Consider the following 15,589-nt stretch of genomic DNA (forward strand, 5'->3'; position numbering starts at 1 on the left):
TGCTGGAGAGGGTGTGGAGAAAAGGGAACCCTCTTGCACTGTTGGTGGGAATGTAAATTGATACAGCCACTATGGAGAACAATATGGAGGTTCCTTAAAAAACTAAAAATAGAATTACCATATGACCCAGCAATCCCACTACTGGGCATATACCCAGAGAAAACCGTAATTCAAAAAGACACATGCACCCGAATGTTCATTGCAGCACTATTTACAATAGCCAGGTCATGGAAGCAACCTAAATGCCCATCAACAGACGAATGGATAAAGAAGTTGTGGTACATATATACAATGGAATATTACTCAGCCATAAAAAGGAACGAAATTGAGTCATTTGTTGAGACGTGGATGGATCTAGAGACTGTCATACACAGTGAGGTAAGTCAGAAAGAGAGAAACAAATATCGTATATTAATGCATGTATGTGGAACCTAAAAAAATGGTACAGATGAGCCAGTTTGCAGGGCAGAAGTTGAGACACAGATGTAGAGAATGGACATATGGACACCAAGGGGGGAAAACTGCGGTGAGGTGGGGATGGTGGTGTGCTGAATTGGGCGATTAGGATTGACATGTATACACTGATGTGTATAAAATTGATGCCTAATAAGAACCTGCAGTATAAAAAAACAAACAAAACAACTAATACTAAACTTTCATTGGGTTATTTGTATGGAAATATGTTAATATAAATGTTTCAGACATTACATGAAATTTCTAAAAATCTTATATTTGTATTTGTATGGAAATATGTATGGAAATACGTTAATATAAATGTTTCAGACATTACATGAAATTTCTAAAAATCTTATATTTGTATTTGTATGGAAATATGTATGGAAATATGTTAATATAAATGTTTCAGACATTACATGAAATTTCTAAAAATCTTATATGTTCTGGTATAATGTTATAAGTAATAATCCTAGTTATTACTTTAAAATGTATATCTCAGAAATAACTAATTTTCTTGTCAACTGCATTATTATGAACTTTCATCAAATCTTTAACCGTGGTCATTTTTAAGTCTTTTCTCATTTACAGACAGTTCTGGGTGTATTCTGATGATTTTGCAAATATGTTCCTATAAAAGGGTTTCATCTTCAAGAAATTCATGGAAAAGACTCTGACAAGTACAGGTTTCTGGTAACTGACTGTACTGCTGAACTGAATGAATAAGCATTTTCAGAACTCTAATGAAAAACTGATGAACTCATAAAAGTGCTAACAAAAGATCAAGATGAATAAAAAAATGAATTACATGGGACTGAGTGAACTGATGAGGATGAGAATAATTTTTGTGACTTTCTGTCTGAATTAAAAAAAAAAAAAAATCCCACAAGGACTCAGAGGCAAAGAATATACAAATCAATTTTCACTGCAAAGTAAAGGAGCTGTTACAGTGGAGGATTACTGGACTGAATGTCAATATTATGACATAGTATGAGTGTGTTTCATGTTTGGTAATTGCAATCATTGTTGCTTTTGTTGTGGTCATCCATGTAAAATGCTTGGTGTCAGTCTATTTATCTCTTGTAAAAATAAAATACAGTGTGTGTGTGTGAAAAAAAAAAAAATTGAGAAAATCTAACAAAAAAAAAAAAAAAAAAAAAAAATTCTCTGTGTTTGTTTGGGCCTCCTCCCTCCCTAACGTGCTGTGTGCACCTGCATTGCACATCAACCAGAGCTCCTCAAAGATGGGAGAGCCTGTTCAACTGTAAAGATCAATTTTTTTCTTTCTTCTGATGCTAGCAATGTAACTTCTTAAAGAATAGCATGGGGTCATGGTGACTTCCTGCTCACTTTGTACGTGCTTACCTGGACTATGCACCCTTGGTTCACTTTATGTAAAATATTATTATGTCATTTGATGTATGATCCTTTGCCTTGAAAATGTATATGGCTGTGCCTTTGACTTCTAACAGGCAGAAAGTTCTCAGAGCTGCCCAGGTTATAATCCTCAGTTTGGCTCAAATAAAATTCCCTTTTTTTCTTCTTAACTTGACAGTTAATTGAATTTTTGTCAACATTTTCTTGGCGTAGTCGGCAGGATATCAAACCTGGCGTCTACCCTGAACCAGTGCTTGGTTACCAGCATGGGCCCTTTGAGCCCCACCTGTTTACTGGTATTCCTGAGGTGCTTTGGTGAGTTCTCGTGATATCCAGACATCGTTGCTTTAAATGTCCTGAATTTTACTCCTGCTGTTTTTCTTGGGATTTGGAGTCCTAAGAGTATACCAGTACATTTCCTAGGTAGGGACCTAGGGGGAATTTTGGAGTAAACTGGCTGGCTGTCCTTTTTTAAAAGTTGCCTTAAATTGGAAAGATATGTATATATGGTCTGAACAAACTGTTTGCTAGTGAAATCAAAGACTGAGCCTGGTCAAGTCTGAAGAAAAAGAGACAACTGCTCCTTCTGGCCACAACATGTGTAGTGTCTGAGGGTCAATCCCCCTGCCAGGTAGTGGTCCCACAGAGGATCCCACTACAATCACTAAGTAAATCCTGCTCGCCAGGTTGCATAATAAAGGCTAATCGCCTAGTGCCCTGAGCAGTTTTAGACCATTGGAGGGAGAAACTGAGACTCATAAGAGAGTTGAACTGACCCAGGCTCCGTGGGGAGCTAGACTCGGAAACAGCACACATCCAATCCAACTCACTGTCCTCAGAAATTGTTCAGATCATATCTAAATTCGGCCATGAAACTAATAATGGGAAACTGTGCCTCAAAGGCCAAACAGCTCCTGGACGGGCAGCCACTCACTGGAACTCTGGCTGGCTTCATATACAATTGGAACAAAGCCAATGCTTGCAAGCACTTAACGCTTAAATGGTCAGGATGGAGCCCTTTTGACATTCTAGAGAAAGCCAGCTTCATAAAACACCTGTTCAAAATTCTGACCCCAGGAGAATAAAAGTATTCCTAGGAGAAACCTTGACGTTATAACTCTTATTATGTCCTTGAAATGTAAACACAGCCCACAACACCTGAGAGTACAGCGTTAGCTCAGTTAGTAGAATTTAAAACTGAAAGGAAGAAAAAAAAAGGAAAAGAGGCTTTTTAAAACTCAAGCAGGAAAATTATGAGATATCTGTCTGTGTTTGTCTTGATGTATGCTTGTCTGTGTGTATGTTATAAACATGATATGTCCCTACCTCCAGATGGTGTTATCAAAACTAATTTGTAAAAGAACTCTATTTAACTGACTTAAAGATAAGTGCTAAAAAAATCAAATATTTCTAGATGTAACTTAAATTAGCCCAAATTTGTAAAGGATCACATGATCTAGGATTAATCTTTAATGAATAAAAACAAGTTTAAATTGACGGTTTAATTAATTTAGACATGTCTTTAGAGTCATCAACATTAAGTATAATACTTTTGTTGTAACTAGGCTTACTGAAAGTCAATAAGCTCATATTATCTATGCTACAAACTTTGTCAATGAGATAATTAATGGCCTGATTATATTTCATAAGTAATAAAATATAAATGGGATGTAAGCTTTTGGTGAATTCTTTAAGAATAATATGTTTTATGGAATGTCTGCCTAAAAACGGTTTCTCTGGATTTTTGGCAACCTGAAACTTTAGAGTTCTGCTAAATTAAATTAAATTATGGAAATTCATTGAATGTCCAGATCATTTTTAATAAGATAAAATACTGAAACATTAATTGTTAAAGAAGTCTATGTTTACCTACTTTTGACCTCTTATTACAGAGAAACTAAATATGTTTGAAACTATTAATAAATATATTTTGTGCTTTTTAAAAGCATATATTTCTAGAAATATATATTTTTAGAAATCAATTTTAAAAAGAGAATCTTGAGAAAAGAGTTTTATGCATGGTCAAGACTAAGATTAGATTGAATTTAATTAAATAAGTGAATTTTAATATTAAAGGTGAAATGCTGTAAAACTAGAATTTGGTTTTTTTCTCTGTCGAGAAGACAAAGTTTTCTTGAAATATTGATCTGCTTTTGATAACAGATTGTAAAGTTTCTTTACCAGTAACTCTCTGTACTTGCCTTTGAAATCTTATTGTCATTTTGGTTATGTGAATAAGTATTGTTTCACACTGACTTACTTACAATCCTACTTGGCCAAAATGTTTAAAACCTTTTGATATCTCTGACAACCTTTCTGAAATCAAATTCATGAAGTTCTTTTGACCTCCAGCTAACTTTGGGATGCTTCAGAGGGTCCTTGAACATCCCAAAGAAATAGGTAAATATTATTAACATAAAGGTTCTAGAAATTATATGAAGCTCCTAACCTCTGAAGTGTCCTGGTATGTTGTCAGTGTTAATTCTAGTCATTATCCTAAAATGTTGTATGTCGCAGAAATTGCCAAATATCCTTAATGACTGCATCATAATCAGGTCTTGAACAACGCTTTTTAAGTCTTTCATTTATAGACAGTTATTGTCTTACTCTGATGCTTTTACAAAAATGCTTATAGATGACTTGCTTTTATGCTCCAAAACCAAATTAGACTAGGTAGCAAAAGGACTTCCACTTTGTCTGAAGGTTATTTCAGAAAGGCTACTGAAGAAACAGGAATAGGGTCTCCTTTAAGTATTTATGTCCCACACCCAGTTGAGTCTCTTCTAAACTCTCACCACGTTCAGCACAATTCTGAAAGCCAACAAACTTCTTATGAAGTAATGTTGCTTTCTGCACCTCATACCACCTTGGTTTGATGTAATAACATTAATCTTGTAATTTTGCTTCCAGCATCACAGGAAGAAAACAACTATGACTGCGTTTTGTTGATAGATCATCATCTTGCTCCCTGGAATGACTTACAAGAAGCCCCATTGATAAGGCTGATCTAATTAGATTTACAGATGGTTCCTACTTAAGGGATGAGCAGGGGCATTACAGAGCTGGAGGTGCAATCACATCCGTAGAGGATATAACTGAAAGCTTTTATTTATCAGAAAAAAAGTCAGCACAACAAGCCAAATGAATTGCCTTAACTCTAGCTTGTCAACTAGCTAAAGACCAGGTGACAAATATTTATAATGATGGTCGCTATTCTTTTGCAGTGGCACGAAACTTTGGAATGCTATGAAAACAAAGAAGTTTTTAACCTCTTCAGGACAACCTGTAAAAACTAAAATAAAAGGCAGGTTGCAGAGTTATTAACTGTTATACAATTGCCAAAACAGTTAGCAATTATCAAGACAACAGGGCATTCCAGATCTGACACTAGGGAAGCTAAAAGAAACAGCTTGCTGTTGCTGCAGCCCAACAAGCAGCTTTAAATATTTATCCTGTTCAGCCTCGAGAATGCTCTCCGTTAACCCTGCTAACCCAGTAAAAGGTTTCTTTCTACAGGCTCAAGAAATTGCCACCACAGAAGGGAAACGGACACGGCAACAAAAGGGGGGAATTTTGACCCCACCACGCATATATGGTTTAGACCTGTACATTCTTTAATCCATTGGGCATCTGAGAAAATGGTTTTTTGGGAAAACAATATTTTGGAAACTTTCACCCACAATGGTTCAAAGGAAATATATTACATTAATGACAGGGTCTTATTAAGACACTTTAAAAAAATTAGTAACTACCTTTACAGCAAACTCCCAAGAAATGAAAAGGATCATAAATTACAACCTAGAGATTTTGTTTATTGGAAAGGACATCAAATAAAAGATTCTTTGCAGCCACAATGGGAAGAACCTTATCAGGTATTAGTAACTAATCCATGCACAGCCAAACTGAAAGACATCAATTCATGGTTCACATCTCATTTTAAAAAGCCTCCTCCACCTGAATGGACTTTGACCCCTGTTTCTACACCTGGCTTCAACTAAGACAAGCATCCCCAAGCTAGGGGGAGAAGAAGATGACAACAGTAGCAGACAACTGACCGGTCTATTCCCATCCTCCAAAGATTCTAAGCTGCTTCATCTCCATCCACAGCATCTAGGGTTTCCAGCTTTCCATTAGAACTGCTATATCCTATTCCTTAAGGAGGTAGGTGCATCCCCTGATCCTCACATCTCGCCCAGTATTTCTTCTAAACCAAATGCTTATTTGCTAAGAGACAGAAAGAAAACCAAATTTTCTTTCTGTCTCTTAGCTCACTCCATTATTTACAAGCCCAAAGTGATCATCGCATTAGCTGATGACTCAAACAACCCGTCCTGGCTTTCAGGGCTCTCCAATTCTGAGAGGTACTACCCTTGACTCACCCTCCAGGATGATTCAACTATTTGTCCTCAGACCAGCTCTAACAGCGATCCAAATATACTAGCCGTTTTTACAAAGACATCTTGGTTGATCTCACTTTGCCCAAGTCCTGCTGGTCACCTTTACCTCTATTTCTGCCTTAGCTTGTTTCCTGAACTTTTGACATATTTCCTGTTCTCAGCACCAAGCCTCCACTATGCAAAATTGCACTGATAAATCACACTGATGTGACCACTAGTATACTTCCTTAGGTACAGTTTTATGTTCACCCTTTTGCTCAATCAGCTGCTCCACATAATTTTTCTTTCTGCTAAAGCTTTGGTCATGTTTGAGGAACGCTAGGACAGCTCATACTGTATTTATTTCTAAAACTACCTATCTATTAAATCCATGAGTTCATATCAAAATACCCAATTTCAATCAAGCACTGTAGGATTCATCCTAGTTTTCTCTTTCCACATGTGTATACCCCTTCTCCCACAATGTGAAACCAGACTTCCACTGAACTTACTATTTCTGCTTATTTGATAAACTCCCCTGTATGCAACCAGCCTCTCAACCTCACCACCATCCCCTCCCATGCTTGGATGCCCACGTCATGCCACTTAGGTGCCTGCAAACTCTACTGAGCCACCCCCCACCCCACCCCCATCCTGGAGGACAGAGCAAATAATCAAACGGAAAAGGATTATTCTCAAGCCTCAAAATCTAGTGGAAATTGCCCAGCTAGATTTCAGAGTTGCTTGGAACTTGCGACCCCTTTATTCTTTTCAATTTTTCCCTTTTGGAATGGGAATGTATATCCTAGGCTTGTCCTATCATTGTGTTTTGGAAGCAGATAACTTGTTATCTGGTTTCACAGCCTCATAGCTGAAGGGGAATTTTGCCTCAGAATGCCTCACACCTGAAGCATCTATAACTGATTTAGAGGATATTTAGATGACAGTTTGGACTTGGAATTGATGCTGGAATGGTTAAGATTTGAGAGCTGTTGTAATGGGTTGAATGTATTTTGCATGCTAGAAGGACATGCATTTGGGGGCCCAGAGGAAGGAGTTTTGAGGTTGAACTGTATGCCTCCAAATTCACATGTTGAAGATGTAATTTACTTGGACAGAGGGTCCAAATAAAGAGGTAATTAAGTTAAAATGAGGTCATAATGGTGGGCCCTAATCCAATATGACTGGTGTCATTATAAGAAGAGGAAATTAGCCACAGACATGCACAGAGGGAAGACCATGTGAAGACACAGGGAGAAGACAGCCGTCTGCAAGCCAAGGAGAAAGGCCTCTGAAGAAACCAACCAACTGATAAATTTATGAATCATAAATATTTCTTATATATTTATCAAAATAAATAATGATAATAATGGATTTTGACTTATTGAGTAAAATAGGAAACCTTGATTTCAAATTTCTAGCACCTTGATCTCAGACCTCTAACCTCCAGAATTGTGAGAAAGTACATTTCTATTGTTTAAGACAGCCAGTTTCTATTGTTACGGCAGCCTTAGCAAACTAATACCCTCAGCCTAACTCTTTTTTTTTTTTTTTTTTACATCTTTATTGGAGTATAATTGCTTTACAATGGTGTGTTAGTTTCTGCTTTATAACGAAGTGAATCAGTTATACATATACATATGTTCCCATATCTCTTCCATCTTGCCTCTCCTTCCCTCCCACCCTCCCTATTCCACCCCTCTAGGTGGTCACAAAGCACCGAGCTGATCTCCCTGTTCAGCCTAACTCTTGAAGCTACTCTGCAGCAGGAAATTTGAATTCTTTCATTTCAGGTTTTTAGAAGCTCTTACGTGGTAACAAGGGCATATTGTTTTGTATATACTTATTACAAATGTTAGGGAACTAAGTATCTGCCAGGTCAAAGCCACGACAGGAGAATTACTAGCTCGTCACCTAGCAAGTGAACGACATGAGTTCAGCTGTACAAGGTATTCCACAGCCTTCAAAAAAAAAAAAAATTTAAAGGGCTTTTGGAGGCCTATGACTTCCAGCAGTTTTCTTCACTAGTTAAAGTTGATTATTCAAAACAAGGCATGTTTTGTTAGGAGTTGGCGATGATAGTGGCATATGAAAAAAAAATACAATCTCAATAAAATATTAGCAGATAGAATCCAGAAATATATAGAAAGGATAACATATCATGACCGAATAGTATGTATCCCGTGGAAGTAAAGTTGGTTTAGCATTTTGATGGGGTTCAGGGCAGGCTGCCCCAAGATGTGTCACTCTGGCATGCTGAAAAGGCTCAGGAAGAACCTTTGAACTTCCCCCACTTATTGTCTAAAAGAATTTAAGATAGAAGACCTGTTTGAGGAAGGAGTCAGCACCATAGATACTATAGTAAAATATCAACTAGGTGTAGTAGACAGGGAGTAACCTACCAAGGCTAGTTAGATCAAAGTCCTGTCTGTGTTCCACTGTCTCTAGATGGCCCAGCAAACATATGCTTACCAAATATTAATTCTTTTCATCTTCCTGTGAATGCCTTACGTCCCTTTGAAGTCCCAGACCCTTACCTCCTTTTCTCCAGTCCAGAGTAATAAATATACCTTATCTTGCCTTACTGTCTTTGGAATTCTTTATGCTTATGAGGGTTCCCTGTATATATGTAATAAATTTGATTTTCTCCTGTTAATCTGCCTTCTGTCATTTTAATTGCCATCCAAAAGAACTAAGAGGAAAAAGAGGGGGAAATTCCCTTCTCCCACAATTCAAAACCCCGTCAATTAAACCCATCACATTAACAGAGTAAAACTGAAAAATCTCAATAGAGGCAGAGAAACATTTGACAAAATTCAATATCTATTCATGATAAAAACTTCCAGTAAACTAGGAATAGAAAAGAAGTTCCTCAATATGACAAACAGCATCAATGAAATGATAATGAAAATCAGTGAAAAACCTACAGCTAGCATCAGACTTTATGAAAGGCTGTTTTCCCCCTAAGATCAAGAACATGGCAAAGGTGTGTGTTCTCACCACTTCTATTCAACATTGTACTGCTGAAGGTCCTAGCCAATACAGTAAAGCATGAAACAGAAATAAAGGAAGAAGTAAGTTGGAAAGGAAGAAGTAAAACTGTCCTATTTACAGATGACCAGTTGTGGACATAGATGATTCTAAGGGTTCTATAAAAAACTACTAGAACTAAAAAGTGAATTGAGCAAGGTCACAGGATTAATGACCAATATCCAAAGATCAATTGTATTTCTATATGTTAGCAATAAACAACTGGAAAACAGAATTTTTAAAATGCTACTTGAAATACCATTCCCCCCAAAACGCATATAAAATACATAAGATTAAATTTAACAGAAGATATGCAATATCTGCACACTGAAAACTACAAAAGATTGCTGAAAAAAATAAAAGAAGACTAAATAAATGGAGAGATCAACCCTGTTTGTGGACTAAAAGAGTTAATATTGCTTAGGTGTCAATTATCTCCAAATTACACTATAGATTCAATTTAATCCCAATAAAAATCTCAGTATTTTTTGATCAAAATTGACAAGCTGATTTTAAAATTTATATGGAAGTGCAAAGGATTTAGAATAACCAAAATAAGCTTAAAAAATAAATTTGGAGAACTTAAGCTACCTTACTTCAAGAATTACTAATTAGCTACAGCAATTGGGACGATATGATATTGGCATAAGGATAGACAAATAGATCAAAAGAACAGAATAGAGAGTCTAAAAAGAGACCCAGACTAATACAAGGCAATGCAATGAAGAAAGAAGGGTAATTTCAACAAACGGTGATGGAACAAATGGATGAAACTAGAGGTATGATTCATCCTTTGGCAAAATTCCTTTCTATGAACATGTGAAACTACAAAACAAATTATCTGCTTCAGAATACACTGGTGAGACCAGCATTCCTATTTCAAAAGGAAGAAGTCAAAAAGAAGGGGTCACATGGGTCCCAAGCGAGTCTGAGACCTGGCAGGGAAAATTCCATTAGATTTTAAGGCTCAAGCATAATTCTCTTTAGCTTGAGGCTCTGTTCTCTAGGCCCATCAGGGTGGCAGCTGAGCAACTCAGCCCTAGGCAGCAGCCATGACCCCTCTGGAAACGAGGAGGAGAAAGTCCTGTCCCACCCTAACACATACACACACATGCACCACACCTACAAAAACTAATTCAAGATGAATCATGGATCTAAATATTTGAACTATATATCTACACTATCTATACTAACTATAAAACTTAGTTCTTAGAAGAAAACATTGGAGGATAGCTCCATGACCTTAGGGTAGACAAAGATTTCATAGGCTACTTAAAACAATAACCATAAAATTTAATCATAATAAATTGGACTTCATCAAAATTAAAATTTTCTGCTAATCAAAGACATCATTTTAAAAATGAAAAAGCAAGCCAAAACAGAGAGAAAACGTTCACCATGCATGGATTTGATAATAGACTTGTATACAGAATATATAAGTACTCCTACAAATAAATGAGTATATAAGAAATCACCTGATTAATAGTAAGCAAAAGACTTAAACAGACCCTTCATGAGAGATATCTGAATAGCTTATAAGATACACATTTTTAAAAAAATCAACATCATTAGTCACTAGGAAAATCCACACCCATTGGAATGGCTAAAAGTATAAAGATTGACAACACTAAATGCTGACAAGGACGTAGAACAATTAGAAACCACACAAATTTGTAGCATCAGAGTGTAAAAAGAGTAAAAACCATTTTGGAGAACTGTTTGCCAATTTATTATAAAGTTAAGCATATACTTACCATATGACGCTAAAATTCTGCTCCTAGAAAAATATGTCTACAGAGAGACTTGTTTGAGAAAGTTCATGGCAACTTTATTTGTAGTAGTCAAAACTGAAAATGTAAATATCCATCAACAGGTGAATTGAAAAATAATCTGTGGTATATTCATACAATGGAATGATATACATGGATAGATCTCAAAATACAAAGTTGTGTGAAAGAAGTTAGACACAAAAGAGGAAATACTGTGTGAATCCAATTATATAAACTTTGAGAACATGCAAACTAATTAATGATTACTTAAATTAAACCAGTGTTTGCCTCTGGGAGGGGGATTGGCTGCAAAAGGACTCTAAGAACTTTCTGGGAAGATAAAAATATTCTATATCTTGCCTGAGGTAGTAGTTAAACAAGTGTCAACATTTGTCAAAATTCATGGAGCTGTATATTTAAAATATGCATTTCACTGTATACAAATTATACATCAATTTAAAAAAATGACTTGGGGGAAACACATGAAGAAGGTCTAGAAATGGATGGTCAACTTTTATTCAATGAATAGAGCATCAGCAAGCATAATATAAAAATTAATTTGTATTTGGTTATGACAAATAATTCTTACCAGACCATTTTACCTACTTAATTGTACAAGTCCTGGCCAACGTCAAGAGTAGCTGGCATTTGCTGAGAATATACCGATTTCTCTGAAGAACCTAGGGGCAGGACAGGAATAAAGACGCAGACATAGAGAATGGACTTGAGGACACAGGGAGGGAGAAGGGTAAGCTGGCACAAAGTGAGAGAGTGGCATGGACTTATATATACTACCAAACGTAAAATAGATAGCTAGTGGGGAGCAGCCGCATAGCACAGGGAGATCAGCTCGGTGCTTTGTGACCACCTAGAGGGGTGGGGTAGGAAGGGTGGGAGGGAGATACAAGAGGGAGGGGAGATATGGGGATATATGTATTTGTATAGCAGATTCACTTTGTTATAAAGCAGAACCTAACACACCATTGTAAAGCAATTATACTCCAATAAAGATGTTAAAAAAAAAAAAAAGAGAGAGAGAATATACCGATTTCGAAACACAGAGCCGAAACGTGGAAATCTGCTAGTAAATGAAAGCTGTCTTAGAAGTGAATCTGGTAGAAGACAATCCACAATAAAATAATCTGTTTAGCATACAAAAAAGAACAATAGGTTGCTAGGGTACTTGGATTTTAATAATTCTGGCTCTGTCACCCTTCTATAATAGCTCAGATATTCTGCAAAATACACTCTGCAATACAGTTCATTGAATACCTAACACCGTGTCTAGCACTGAGGGAACGGTGGATAAATATTCCATAAATGAAGTCCTCTACTATTTATACACAAAAGTGTTATATGAAGACAAAGAAGAGACACCTAAATCAGCTTGAAGAATGAGAGCAAGTTTCTACAAAAATGTCAACTGATGTTTGAAAGAATACAGCGGTGGGGGGCACACTACTCAGTGTATCTGCTCCGACCATGCCACTGAATCAACCTTCCTCTTTGCCACCCTTCTCCATCCCTACCCACCACCAAAGAGGCTATATGTATTCAGTAATTGATAAATATTATTATTTTTAGATGATCATAACTGAAAACAGTATATATTATTATTCGATTATTTTAATTAAAAATCAGTAGTGATGCGTTCATTCACCTTTTCAACCTTCATTGAAAGTCTGCTGTGCTTCTGGCACTCTGCAAGGCACTGAGATAACCATAGTCGAGAAGGCATTGTCCCTGTCGTCTAGAAAAGTGAGCTTTCAACTCCTGGCTCCAGGCTGCTGACGGAGTCCTAGAAGGTCAGCAGCTCGTAGACATCAGGTTGACCCAGGTCGCAAGAGGAGCATTTCCAGCAGGCTCTAGCCCCTGGGTCTCAAGTTTGTTTTCTTCCCGCCGTGCAAAAGCATCAGCACCAAGCAGGAAGCAATTCCCGCTTCAGCCGGGAAGTGGCGGCCTGCAGCCGACCGGGCCTCGGGGTGACTTAGGCTCGAGCTTCCACTTAGGGGCGCTCTCGTCTGGCTCGCGCGCCGCACTTCTACACAGGCGGAACCATCTGACTGGGTCCCTGGTTTCTGCGGGTTTCGTAATCAGCGGGCACCCAGCGCTCCGGCTTCCGTGCAGCTTCCGGTTGTTTGCTGGGCCCTGCAACAAACAGGGGACGGACTCAGCTGGGCGCTTGGGGAAGAAACCGACCCCGGCGAGCTGAGGTTTCCTATAGGCGTCTGCGGCCCTCTGCCCCTCCATTGCCGGATCTCGGGCCTGACCCGGGCAGCGCGCCTGGTGTCCAAGGAAGGCGGGGGAGATGGTCCAGATGGAGACGCAACTGCAGAGCATTTTTGAGGAGGTGGTGGTGAGTGGAACGGCCAGGGATCCAGGACGATGGCTGGGAGAGGGGGTGGCTCGCTGCAACGGCTCAAGAAACCTGGCCCGGGCAACCTCTCCTCCATCTCTTCTTTGTTGTGAAACCGTGTATGTGTGCAAGGGTTGAGCAATTCTCAAACTGCTGTCCAATTCCAAGTCTCCTTTGAAATCCACAACACTCTTTGTTACAGGCCAAGCAGGCAGGTATTGTTTGTTTCTGCGCGTTGCTGATTAAGGTGACTTGCCCTTGTTGCATTGTATTATTTTGCTCGGGGACGCCCCTCCCCCTCCCTTTTTAGAAAACAAAATTCACATCGTTTACTTTTTTTTTTTTTTAACAGAAAACGGAAATTATAGAAGAGGCTTTCCCTGGGTGAGTATATGCATGGCAGATTTTTGTGTTTTTACCTGAGTGTATCTTTGTAAGATTTTATTTAGGTCTGTCTTGGAGGTTTACAAGATCCACTATTCTGGTTATGTTGAATTACCTTTTTAAAACTAGTGGCAAATAATGCTATTTTTGTTTTTTAGCATGTTTATGGACACCCCTGAAGATGAAAAAACAAAACTAATTAGCTGTTTGGGGGCCTTCAGACAGTTTTGGGGTGGTCTTTCTCAGGTGAGCACTGCATTTTTAATACACTCAGCTGATGATTTTTGACCCTTTCTTTTTGCACATTTTCTTTGATGTTGCTGTTAAGGTCTTTCTGGAAAAGGAGAAATAAAATTGTCATCATCTTTTATTTGTCTGTTCTGATTTCCATTTGTTTCCATTTGTATTCTTCCAGTAGAGAATCTGTATTGAAAAATCAGATTGACGACAGCACGGTGTGAGTTGTTTTTAGAAATCTCTCCCAAGTTAGATTATATGAAACCATTTTGATCCTATGCTAATTTATTTGGTGCACTTCAAAACAGCTGTGTTAGGGATTGTAATGGCTAAAAAGTTCATTCATTTACTCAACAAAGGAACTGGCCCAGCATTGATACAAAGATGCCACAATAAGGATACAAAGATATTATAATAAAATTGAGGAAAGGAGCAGTAAAACTTAGTAACAGAGAACATTCACCAGAAAATGCAGCCTTGAAAAAGACAAAATGTGTGATCCTTAAAGAGTTCATAGTACAGTAGTACCTTATCTTCTCATGGTGCATTATAGGTAGGAAAATGAGAACTGTTTGCACTTGAGCTGCTGGTGGTTAAGACTTGCTACTCAGACATGAATCACAGAGTTTCAATACATTAGTTTTTTTAAATTTCTTTTACTTTTAATTATTTTTTTCTTTTTATTTATTTATTTATTTTTGGCTGCATTGGGTCTTCATTGCTGCCCACGGGCTTTCTCTACTTGCATCAAGCAGGTGCTACTCTTAGTCGTGGCGCGCGGGCTTCTCATTGCAGTGGCTTCTCTTGTTGTGGAGCACGGGCTCTAGGCGCGCGGCCTTCAGTAGTTGTGGCACACGCACTCAGTAGTTCTGGCTCGTGAGCTCTAGAGTGCAGGCCCAGTAGTTGTGGCGCACGCACTTAGTTGCTCCGCGGCATGTGGGATCTTCCCGGACCAGGGCTCGAACCTGTGTGCCCTGCGTTGGCAGGCGGATTCTTAACCACTGTGCCACCAGGGAAGCACCCTAATTATTTTCTAATAGATAATATATTCATGCGGTACAAAGTGCAAAGGGTTGGACCAAAAGTTGGACCCAATGATGAATCTGCCTTACATCTCTCTTAGCTTAATTGCTTGTTTCTTTTTCTGTCTGCAAACAGCATTCCCAGTTTATGTTTCCTTCTAGAAGTGTTTTTTTTTAATACATTTATTTTATTTATTTATTTTCGGCTGCATTGGGTCTTCGTTGCTGCGCGCAGGCTTTCTCTAGTTGCGGCGAGCAGGGGCTACTCTTCGTTGTGGTGCGCAGGCTTCTCATTGCAGTGGCTCCTCTTGTTGCAGAGCACGAGCTCTAGGTGCACAGGCTTCAGTATTTGTGGCATGCCGGCTCTAGAGCGCAGGCTTAGTAGTTGTGGCACAGGGGCTTAATTGCTCTGCAGCATGTGGGATCTTCCCCGACCAGGGCTTGAACCCGTGTCTCCTGCATTGGCAGGTGGATTCTTAACCACTGCACCACCAGGGAAGCCCCTAGAAGTGTTTTATGCATAGAATCATTTTTATAGAATGTTCATATGCCGTGTACACTGTTCATTAGCACCTTGCTTTTTTC

The 15,589-nt window shown here is 38.4% G+C and overlaps 2 protein-coding genes across 5 annotated transcripts in view; one reads left to right on the forward strand and one right to left on the reverse strand.

The window, feature by feature from the left end:
• The window catches only part of ENPP3 (ectonucleotide pyrophosphatase/phosphodiesterase 3), a 94,638-nt gene extending 81,705 nt beyond the window's left edge, over positions 1 to 12,933 (reverse strand). For 2 of the 3 annotated variants that reach the window (XM_036871132.1, XM_036871131.1), the window contains exon 1: positions 12,666 to 12,916. In XM_036871132.1, coding sequence (XP_036727027.1) covers positions 12,666 to 12,743 — 78 coding nt within the window. In that variant the 5' untranslated portion in view covers positions 12,744 to 12,916. Of the gene's footprint in view, positions 1 to 12,665 lie in introns of all 3 variants that reach the window. The other variant, XM_036871130.1, reaches the window with a different exon arrangement.
• A 212-nt stretch (positions 12,934 to 13,145) lies between these two features.
• The window catches only part of MED23 (mediator complex subunit 23), a 42,051-nt gene continuing 39,607 nt past the window's right edge, over positions 13,146 to 15,589 (forward strand). The window contains exons 1-3 of one of the 2 annotated variants that reach the window (XM_036871127.1): positions 13,146 to 13,361; positions 13,714 to 13,745; positions 13,904 to 13,991. In XM_036871127.1, coding sequence (XP_036727022.1) covers positions 13,314 to 13,361; positions 13,714 to 13,745; positions 13,904 to 13,991 — 168 coding nt within the window. In that variant the 5' untranslated portion in view covers positions 13,146 to 13,313. The remainder of the gene's footprint in view (positions 13,362 to 13,713; positions 13,746 to 13,903; positions 13,992 to 15,589) is intronic. The other variant, XM_036871126.1, reaches the window with a different exon arrangement.

This window comes from Balaenoptera musculus, chromosome 12 (assembly GCF_009873245.2).
Source record: "Balaenoptera musculus isolate JJ_BM4_2016_0621 chromosome 12, mBalMus1.pri.v3, whole genome shotgun sequence".
Lineage (NCBI taxonomy): Eukaryota > Metazoa > Chordata > Mammalia > Artiodactyla > Balaenopteridae > Balaenoptera > Balaenoptera musculus.